The sequence below is a fragment of the Pteropus alecto genome, unplaced genomic scaffold, assembly GCF_000325575.1.
Source record: "Pteropus alecto unplaced genomic scaffold, ASM32557v1 scaffold150, whole genome shotgun sequence".
NCBI lineage: Eukaryota > Metazoa > Chordata > Mammalia > Chiroptera > Pteropodidae > Pteropus > Pteropus alecto.
In genome coordinates, this window is record NW_006429686.1 from 134,681 (window position 1) to 146,381 (window position 11,701).

At 34.2% G+C, this 11,701-nt stretch overlaps 1 protein-coding gene across 3 annotated transcripts in view; it reads right to left on the reverse strand.

The window, feature by feature from the left end:
- CUNHXorf57 (chromosome unknown CXorf57 homolog) overlaps nucleotides 1-9,603 on the reverse strand; it is a 57,105-nt gene extending 47,502 nt beyond the window's left edge. For all 3 annotated transcript variants that reach the window (XM_015597556.2, XM_015597502.2, XM_006904027.3), the window contains exons 1-2: nucleotides 8,789-9,603; nucleotides 911-1,053 (exon numbers count right to left, since the gene is read on the reverse strand). In XM_015597556.2, the coding sequence (XP_015453042.1) occupies nucleotides 911-1,053; nucleotides 8,789-9,431 (786 nt within the window). In that variant the 5' untranslated portion in view covers nucleotides 9,432-9,603. The remainder of the gene's footprint in view (nucleotides 1-910; nucleotides 1,054-8,788) is intronic.
- Nucleotides 9,604-11,701: the final 2,098 nt, after the last annotated feature.

The window sequence follows — 11,701 nt, forward strand, 5'->3', positions numbered from 1 at the left end:
GTGCCCAGCACATGGAAGCAACCAAAGTGTCCTATGATAGATGATTGGAAAAAAGAAGCTGTGGTACATATATATAGTGGAATATTCCTCAGCCATAAGAAGAGATGAAATACTGCCATTTTTGACAACATGGATGGACTTTGAAATAATCATACTAAGCGAAATAAGGCAGGCAGAAAAAGTTGAACATCACATGATTTCACTTATATGTGGGATATAAACATAAAAGCAAAAAATGAGCAGGACAAACAAACAGAGACTCATGGACATGGACAATGGACTAGTGGTTACCAGATGGTAGTGGGGAGGGGGTAAGTGGGAAGTAGACGGGGAAAAATTTAAATCATTTCTTCAATTAATAAATAATTAATTTGAAAAAGATAACAGAAATGTGTCAAATAGATTTGACAATTACAAGGTCTCTAGTGAGTGATCAGTTGAAGAGAAACGCCAGACTAATTTGTTGAGAGGTAAATGGGAGGCAAGAAAGTGAAACCATCTAGTGTAGACTACTTCTTTAAGTAGCTTGCCTGAAGAGAAGGAAACAAGAAATAGAGGGGTCCTGAGGTCAAAAGATATTTATTTTTTTTCCTTTTTTAAAATGGAAGAGCAGAATATGTTTATATGCTGGCGTAGAAGAGTAGAGGAGAAATAGTTGAAAATATATAAAAAAGTGTGAAGAAGACCAGCTGGATCAGGAAATTAAAAGTTGCTAACATTGAAAAAAATATTTTTATATAAAAAATTACATAGAAAAATACCTTGAAATATAAATTTATGTACATTTTTTTAAAATTATTAAATTGAACTTATGTTATTTAAACATAAAGTATCCTAATATGGAGTCATGTCTGTAAGTTATAAGCTACAGCTGTTAAATTAACATATAATATATTATCATTACTTATACCTGGTATGGCTCAATCATTTTTTTATCAGGTTTTCCATAGTATCGCAGTCTTGATTTGTGCAAGATTCTCACAAGCAAAGCAGGAAAATTCTTTCTGTTATTCCAGGTCATTTCAAGGTGAGAAAGGGAAATTATTCTGGTATCTAGAATACAAAAAAAAAATCTTCCTTAATATGTCATGGTAATTTTAAAATTCTATTTTCATGGTTAAAAATGGTAGCCAGATCATACCCAAAGTAACTCCTTTTTGCCTGTCTCTTCTTACATATAAAACTTAGTAATACACACTATGCCTAATAATAATGGCACATATAGACATGACTTTCTATGCACCTGTAACATAGGTAAATACCTATATTAACTAACACATTGTTCCATCTAGAATGCCTGTCACCCTGTCAAAATGTGTAATTACTGCCTAGAAGACTTGGATCTAAACTCACCTCCCTCAAGAAATTTGTGGAAAACACTCGATGCCATGGATTTTCCCACTATGAAGCACTTACATATTTAATTTATAGAATTGTTTTATGATATATTTCTGTATTGTCCTCACCTTCTGTTATGTATAAGTTCTATCTTTCCCAAACATGCCAGACATGGTCCAGTATCAGGGTCTTTGCACTTGCTACTCCCTCTGTCTGGAATGTCTTTCTCTTAGATACCCAAGTGACTTCCTTCCCCCTCTCCAAGTTTTGCTCAAAGGCCACTTTCTCAGTGATGTTATCCCTAACCACCCTATTAAAGACTGATCCCTTTACTTTCCCCCTATTCCATTTTTTCTTTTTACATAGCACTTATTATCTTCTTATGCCATATAATTTACTTTGAAATGTTTTAATCTCCAAGCCTGCTAGCAAGTACAAAAACTACTTAAAAGCTATTTGCCATCTTTAAAAGATTAACTTGTATTTCTGATTTTATTCTTTGTTCACTTAAGAAAGGTTCCACCTTCAATTCTCTCCACATTTTGCTCTCTAATAGCCCAGTCTCAACTTATAAAATCTGAATTTTTATTTGTTTCAATATTTATTTCACTAAGGCAGTCTCCATTTCCATTTTTATTTACATAATGTATCACTTACTTAACATTTTGGCATGAAAATCATACTTGTAATTTCTTTTCAGTATGAGTTTAAATGGTATTTTATCATAATACCTGTACCATTAAAAAAAAAACACTATTTTTAATATTAGAATTTCTAGTGTAATTTTCCTTATAGATTCTCCCTATACATTACTAACCCAGGATCACAGGTCCTAATATTTGACCTGATGTAATTAAGTGATTTTCTTTTTAATATGGTCAAATCATGGATCAGCTCTGAATTATCTGGAATGCATGTGGAATACTTGTGAACAGAGAAGGCACATACGCCTCCCTTATCCGCTGGAATAAATTCGAGAGCTACATGGTTTTGTAAAACAGAGTTCTAAGAGCCATTATTTCTGCTATAATTAGGTCCAGAGAGTTAGCTGTGATCAGACATCTGGCCGGTTACTGTTCTCCCAATTTGGGATTTTTTACTCATAAATTTTATAGCATACATATATCTCTCAAATCCAAAAAGAAACTACGGGCTATACATAGATAATGGGGAATCTGTAAATTCACAGCAAAAGAATGAATGAAAACAAACTAGATATTCAATATAAAAGTTAGTAAACAATAGAAGAGTGATTCTCAAACATTTTGGTCTCAGAACCCCTTTACAGTCTTAAAAACTACTGAAGATCTCAAAAGCTTTTGTTTCTGTAGATAATATCCATCAATATTTACCATATTATAAAAATTAAGAAATAAAAATTATTCATTAGTCCCCTTTAACAATAAACCTATTATTATCATATGAACATGTATTTTTTGAAATCAATGACCATATTTTCCAAAACAAAGAAATGTAGTGAGAAGAGGGGCATTGTTTTACATTTTTACAAATTTCCTTATTGTCTAGCTTAATGGAAGACAGCTGGATACTCATATTTTCTTTGTCATTCTGTCTGCTTCAATGTCACATGTCGTGTAGCCTCTGGAAAACTTCACTATATATTTTCGAGAGAATGAGAGTGAAAAAAGGTAAATAAGATCTTAGTAGTATTACTATGAAAATAGTTTTGATGTTGTGAATTCCCTGAAAAGGTCTTGGGGACATCCCTAGTGATCCTTGAACCATACATTGAAAAATGCTGCAAAAGAATAAATATAAGGAATGCAAAAAGGGATACAGATAAAAGCTGAAAAAAAATTAGGAAACCGTAGAACTGGTAAATCTAATTCCCTTGAAAAATTAAGAAAAAAGGTAGACCTTTGACAAGTGCAATCAAGTGCAATATTTAGAATTTGATCAACTGTAAACATAGAGAAAACTTTTAAAAAGATTATTATATATCTCTAAACTTGAAAATGTCAATGAAATAGATAATCTTTTAGGAAAGTGTGCATTACCAATATTGCCTTAAGAAGCAGAAGAAAACTGGAATAGGTAGATAACCATAACAGAAAGTGAAAAAGTTCACAAATAATGACCTCTGAAAATGGCCCCAGGTTCATATGGTTTTACAAGAAAATTCCAACACTTTTAAAAGGCACATTAAAATACAGAATTGTACCAATTCATTTTATAAACTTAGATAAATTATGACAAATTATAACAGAAATTATACATAAGAGAAAACAGAAGACAGCTGGATACTTGTATTTTCTTTGTCATTCTGTCTGCTTCAATGTCACATTGAACCCAAATAATTTATGATAGCAAAAATCCTAAATACTTTTAAATCCCATATAGCAGCATGTCAAATTTCATCATGATCAAATAGATTTCTAAAACATCCTGTCTTAATTAGGAACAGGTTATTATAAATTCTGAATAATTCTGGAGATTGACACAAAAATGTAAGTTTAAATAATTTCATTAAAACATTAAGGTTAACCACTAGGAGAACACAAATATAATGTATAACTTCTAAAGCACTAGATGGAAAAAAAAATTTAATTCTGCAAAAGTTAAAAAAAAAGCATGACATATAGTAAACATAAAGCAGGATTCTAAGATCAGGTACAAACATCATAATCACATTAAATTTAATTGTATTAAATTCACCTCTTAAAGAAAAATAATTGATTTGGGTCAAAAAGCAAAATCTTATCTATATGTTTCTTAAAAGAGAAAAACATAACAAAAAATGTAAATAAAGGGATGGACGAAGATACACACACTAGGCCAGTGATTCTCAAAGTGTGGTCTTTGCACCAGCAGCATCATTACCACCAGTGAACTTGTTAGAAATGTAAATTCTAGGGCCCTATCACAGACATACTGAATCAGAAACTAGTGATGGGGTACAGCAATCTGCATTTTAAAACACTTTTGAGGTGATATGGATGTCCACTCATGTTTGAGAACCACTGCCTTAAATGCTAATTAAAGATAGCAGAAATAGTAAATTGTACAATCAGACAAAATACAATTCAAGGCAAAAAGGGACACAGAGACAAATCCCATATTGGCAAAGAGTAAAGATATTAATAACTTATAAAACTTTACACATTATAGCAATATCTAAATCAGAATATACAAGGAGAAATATAAGGAGAAATGAACAAAACCACCATCATAGAGAAGCCAGTATTTCTCTCCGAGAAGTGGGCAAATAAAATAGATTGAAAATAAGAATATGAAATATTTTAATTAAAATTGAAAAACTTGGTACAATAAGAAACTTCATATCTAATAAATAAGCTTTTTCTAAACTTCTGGGGGCTAAATGGGAAATCAAAGTTAAAATCACAAAATATAACTAATGAGTTACAAGAAAAACTCTATATTTCAAAACCTGCGGGGATGAAGCCAAAGCAGTACCCATAGGGAATTTCAGAATTTTAAAGGCTTTTGGAAGAACTAAACAAGGAAATAAATGAACCATACATTCAACTCAAGAAAGTAGCACAAAAATATCATGAAAAGAAGGAAAGGAATTAAAGATGATAGCAGGTATCATCTCTCCACTATAGTCTTCTTAATTAGTAAAGCCGAGAGTCTTTTTTTTTTTTTTTTTGAATACTAATAAAATAGACAAACCTCTGGCAAGGTCGGTAATGAAAAAGGGTGAATACAAAAAAATTAGGAATGTAAAAGGCGATGTAACTAAGACAGATAAAAAATGTAGACTACTATGCACAACATTCAGATCTAGGTGAAGTGAGATTTCCAAGTGAAATATCAACTCTCAAAAATGGACTCAAGAAGCATAATTGGTTTTATTACTTTTTTTTACATAAGAAATTGATAGGGAGTCATTCTCCCAAACCCCAATTCTGGACCAAGGCCCCAGATTCAAATACTATTAAGAGTAAATTCTACCAAACCTTCGATGAACACATGATTTCTGTAAACACAGAAAAATGGGAAAGTTTCCCAATTCATTCTACTAGGCTAATATTAATTAACCTGATAACAAAATTGGACTGAAATAGTTCACCCCTAAAAAAAGCAACAAAACCCATGGACTAAATTCACTTGAATATACAGAGTAAAAATAACAACCACAACCAAGTAGAGATATAAAAGTGATTCAACATTAGAAAATCCATTAATGTAATCTATTTCGCTCATTCTTTTATGCAATAAATATTTACTAAATGACTACTTTGTGCCAGACATTGTTCTGGGTATAGGGGAAGTGGCCCACAAACAGTCAAAAACCAGAGCCCTTGCCCTCATGGATCTTATAAACTAATGGGAGGACAAAGAATAAAACAAAAATAATTTCACAGTGTTATCAATCTTATGTGTGATGATGTAATAACAACAAATGGGTAGGAAATACATATTTAAATAGCTCTTTTCTAACATATTTTATATACTTGAGGATTCACTGAGGATGGAAGGAACTCTCCAGAAATATGAAACAGCAGGAGCAAAGTACCTGAGGCAGGGAAGAGTTTGGAGGTTTGAGGATCAAAAAGAAGTATGGTATTGCTGAAAAAAAATAGTGGAGGAGAGGAGTTAGAGGAGTAAGGGCTTGCTGTCTCTTTTTGTAAATAAAGTTCTATCTTAACACAGTCAAACCCATTCATTTACATATTGTCTACAGCTGCTTTGGCTATATGGAGGCAAAGTTGAATAGCTATGACAAAGACTTTATGACTGGCAAAGACAAAAAGATTTATAGATCTGGCTCTTTACAGATTGTAGGGCCTTGTGGGCCCTGGTAGGAGGTCTGGATTTTCATCTAGTTGCAAAATGGAGCCACTGGAGAGATTCAGGCAGGAAAGTGGGATGATGTAATTTCCATTTTAAAAAGCTGTCTTTGAGATAACAATATTGGTTACCTTCAGAGTTGGGTATCGACCAGGAGAATGCATGAGGGAGCCTTTTGGGGAGCAGAAAATGTTCTAGATCTTGATCTGGGGGTATGGTTACATGGATATACATGCCCTTAGAATCCCCTTACTCACTTCTCTAACTCCTCTCCTACACCATTTTGTTTCAGCAATACTATGCTTCTTTTTGATCCTCAAACCTCCAAGCTCTTCTCTTCTTCAGTTACTTTGCTCCTGCTTTTTCGTATTTATGGAAAGTTCCTTCTCATCGTTAGTGAATCCTCGAGTACATAAAATATGTTAGAAAAGAACTATTTAAATATGTATTTAAATATAGATATATATAGATAAAGATATGTAAACATTTATCAAACTATTTTTAAGACTTGTCACTTTACCATGTACACATTATCCTTAATAGAAAAGTTTTAAAAGCACAAAAAATGCACCATAAACAAAAAGAAAAGGGACAGAGTATGAGATAATAATTTACAAAATACAGCAGATGAAAACTTAATATCCATTAGTAAAGAAATCTTTTCAATTAGAAAATTATATGCATATATAATTGCATATATATAAATTATATGTATATATAAATATAAATAAATATATGTGTGTGTGTGTGTGTGTATATGTATGTGTGTGTGTGTATATATATATATATATAGCCCTTGGAATGTAAATTAGTACAATCTTTTCAGAAGATGATTTGTCAATATCCATTAAATAAAAATAAAATCAAACAGAAAATTAATAAAGAAATAACATCCTTAAAAATTCAAATACTCTTTAAACCAGCAATTTCACTTCCAGAAATCCAACCATTCAAGAGAAATACTTAAACATAGTGAACAAATATGTGCATATCCTAATGATGTTTAGCCCTGGATCTAACACAGATAAACAGTAACTGCCTAAAATTATGAATTACCTATTCACATGGGAATGATTATATAAATCATCATACGTCCATACCATGGATGAGTGAATGAACATTAAAGATGCTTAAGATAAGTGGAAAAAGCAAATCATGCAACACCATATAATTCATTTTTTTCAAAGATAAACGGCTGACAGTTTGTTGGAGTTTTGAGAAGAAAGCTGAAGGCATAGGAGAAGGTAAAAGGGATCTTTCACTCCACCCCAATATTTTATTATTAAAAATTTCAAACAGCAATCCTGAAAGAACACCATTATATTCACTTCTAAATTTCGTCATCAAAATTTTACTATACTTGGGTCTTACATTTTTAATACAATTCACTTTTCTAAACTTTCGGAATTTTTAGCACATGGACATTGCTTTTTGTAATAAAAATATGGTTTCAATAATGAATAGATATTACTTTCATAATCCGAAAAAATAAAAAAATATTTTTATGATTATTCCCCTCTTAATTCTTCTAGAGCACCAAATTTTCATTTATATATTCAATTCTAAAAATAGAAATGATCAGCACATAGAGTAGTAATGCACTGCTGTCTTATTCTGCACTTGAAATAAAAAAATCATTCCATTATTTCGTCCCTGAAATTATTATCTTTTTTAAAGCATATATTATTTAAATCATCCTTCGCTTACACATCTCTATAACATCTTTTTCCCCTTATGACTGGATATTATTTTAATTGCATATTTTTGACTCAGTTATCTTCATTTTCAAGTTTGTTGCTTTTACATGTCATAGTAAGATTATTTATAGTCTAGAATTATGACTGCAATGTTTAAAAAAACCCTGAAAAGCAGTAATTGTAGAAAATTATCTTTCTCCCACCAGCAGTTTCACTTTATTTTTTGCATTTTATTTCTTCCCCACTTCATACACATACATGCCTATAGTACTATCATTCCCCTGATCCCATTTCTTGATAGGCAAAATATATTTTAGAGCAGTTGCTGATGACTAGCTGGCATTTTCAGGTTAACTTCCAACTTCTGATACAGAAAAATTGAACTCAGATCAGTATTGACAGGTAATAAGAAACAAAAAGATTAGAATTCCAAGCCTTCCCACAACATCATCCATTCAAATAGCTATATTTACATAACTGCTACACTCAGACATAAAAATGGCGTTTCATTAGTATAAATTATTAAGGAATAAATCACAAAACATCCTTTTTTGAATGAAGGTTAAAACACGCAAACCCACAAATGTTTATAACTTTTATGCGGATTTCAAACCTATACACTCTTCAACCAACACAGAAAGTATTATTTCCACAACTGAAATAGGAATGAAATTAAGACTAATTCCACTGAAGTAAAAAGTATAACGAACACATGATGAATGCTGACTACAACACCAGTATGTTTGCCAGATAAAATTTAAGATGTATTCAGATCCTTTCTGAATGGCCACTTTATACATTTAAAGCAAGACACGGGCTGTGCAAATTTTATTAAGTGAGAATCTCTGTCACTCGTGAAAAATTGTCTACTATCATTCCTAATGAACAATACCAAAGCACTTTCGTTTCCTTTCCCATTATCGCAAGCTCCCCCAAACTATTTTTTAATCCCTCCGTCTTTCCCTCCAATTACTTACTATTGAAATTGTGTTCCTCAGGTTGCTTGTTGGTTAACCAGATATCTCCATACGGATCTTCATTATTCCACAGGGCCAGGTAGTGACTCTTCCCGCCCCTTAAAGGCCTCTCTGGTATCTCCTCGTGCGCACTATTTCTGAAGGGAGTTTCTACAGAAATAGTGTCCAAAGTCCCCCCACAGTGGACGTTATCTATGCACAGGATTCCCTGGCCTAACCTTTTCTCGTTGTAAAGACACGAGACTCTGAAAATTTTCATTTCTATGCCAACTTTAAGAATATTCTTATATACGAGAAAGTTCAGGCTGGGGTCTAGGTAGCACTTCTCCTGGTACACCCCGTCCGAGATCGTCACGTCATAGCAGTAAAAGGGAGGTTTGGGTATCCTGTCGCGTGGCTCATCCTCTAAAAGGTACCTTTGGACCGCCAGCACAGCGACAGGCACCACCTCCGAGGGGGTGACCGACTGGAGAGGTGAGTCCGTTATTTGCTCAAGAACCTTTTGGATCCAGGACGTGGGCCCTTGGGTCCTGGCCCTTCTGATCACTTCTCCCGGGACTCCAGTCTGATTTCTCTCAGGGTTCGGCAGGTTCAGCCCAGCACGTGAGGGGCCGGCCTGAGGCTGCTCTAACTCACCAGACATTGCGAGGATATTGCGTAGCCTCTTCACTCCCAAAAGCTAGTGTGCCCCGTCCAAAACTGAGAAACTACGAAACCGCGCGTGCTCGAGTGGCGAACGCTACTCAACCCCCGCGGACTAGAAAGACTCCGCTCCTATCCAGGCTGCAATGAGTTTCCGCGCGCGCGCTTCAGCTCTCTCGCCCCGCCCCCCGCTTGGCGCTCTTCAGACGCGGTTACTAAGCATCGCACACGTGGTTACGTAGCAGGTTCTCGGACCGGGTGCTAGCGGGTTTGCCAGGGGAGGAATAAGGGGAAAAGCCTTGGTTGCCATGGTTCCCAAAGTGCAACAAGAGGGAGGAGGAGGAGCACTCGTAGCTCTTCTAAAGAGGAGAGTGCCGAGAGGCAATGGAAAAGAGAAAGTGACTGGAAGCGGAATGCAAGTAATCATAGCTCGGGGGTTTTGGGGGTTTTGGGAGTTTTGGCCTTGGACCAGCAACAGGAAGTAAATAAGAGTTGGTTTATATACATGACTATGATAACATAGATCTCCTGTAGTATAGACGAAACCAGACAATATATGCACAGCCTTCAGGACAGTCCCTAGAACAAAAAGTACCCCATAAACGTTAGTAGTGATTGCTGTTAGCATTAGCATAACTGTAGTGGTGGCTCCCTGAGTGCAGGATGGGTGAATTAGTGATTAAGTGCAAATGAAAACAGAAAATTATAGAAACTGGCTTGGTAAAGAGCTGCCTTTAGATTATACTTCTTAAAATGTATTTATGTTTTATATAATACCTGGCTTAACATAAAACTCGGATATAGAATTTCGGAAACTACGTTTCTAAACTGTAAGGAATGCATATGGAATGAATGTAAAGTGGAAAAGTTGATAAGAAGTCAGAATTGAAAATAAAATATTTGTTATGTGTACCCAGATGTGCCAGTATACACAGAATGTAGTAATTGTCGTTACTACATTTTAAAGATGGTTATAGGCTTGTTTTGATTATATTAATCTCCCTTTACTCTTTATTTCATCATTATTTATTTATTATTTATGAAGTCCCTACTATGAGACAGCCACTGTTTAAGGCCACTGGGGATAACAGTAGTCAGGCTCCTTTAGTAAAGCTTCTTCACATTACTTGACTTGAAAAAACCCTGCCATTATTAATATTTAACTAATTCACTCATTCTACACATATTTCTTAAATGTCTGCTCTGGGCCAGGTACAGTCTTGTTGTGGAGACTAAAACACATAAGGAGAAAGGGAGCGGAGGAGGCAGGAATTGATATTTTATATGCAGTATGATTAGTGAATAACCTTGTTTTGGGTATCTTTATTTTGGTTATTTTTACTTGAACAACCTTGTTTGATATTCTCATTTATTTAACTATCCTTTCATTTATTTGCCTTGGATAGGCAAATCAGCATAATTCCTTGGCCTTGGACATTGGGCACTGGAAGTACACTTATAGGTTCACTGAATTCATAAGATTATGACAGTGTGGGTAGAGATGTGAGGGAGGAGGAAAAAGAAGTGGCATGACTAGTTGGTGCTAAAAGGATATGGAGTTCAGATGCTATCTCAAAGAGTATTTCAGTAAGCTCTCCAACATCTCCACGGTAACAAAAGAGGGCCTGAGGTGGCTGCCTGGCAACCAGAGCACTACGACTTCCAGTTTATTGCTGCCCTTTTCCAACATCTTTCTCTTTTAAGGCCGCTCTTGATGATCTCATTAACTAAATTCCCTTAATATACAAGAGTGGATCCACATAGTATATAATATCCTCCTACCTCTTTGGAATCAAGGATATTCTTATGTTACCTTTCTATCGGATGTTGAATATGTTTTGATTAATTTGTTGGATGTGCATAAACAAAAGTGTTCACCATAACAGTGGTTCTGGACTCCTCAGTAAGTCAAACAAATGCTCATATTTCCCCCCATGCCTTTGCTTATCGTGAGCACATATTAGATGTATGGTGATGGTTGATCGATACTATTTCCCCCACTTCTCTTCTGTCCATTCAAATCCTATTTTTCATAAAGATCTCAGTCTGTTAGCTTTTCTCCTCTCTCTCTCCCTATATATATATCTATAGATATATATCTATATATGTATCTATAGATATATATCTATAGATACATATATATGTAAGATACTGGATTTTAGAATATAGATTTGATCACTTTCAATGTATTAGATCTTTGTTTCCTTGATTATTAGAGAAATGGTGACTGCCAGTAAATTCCCAGGATTCTACAGATTAATTTAATTCCAC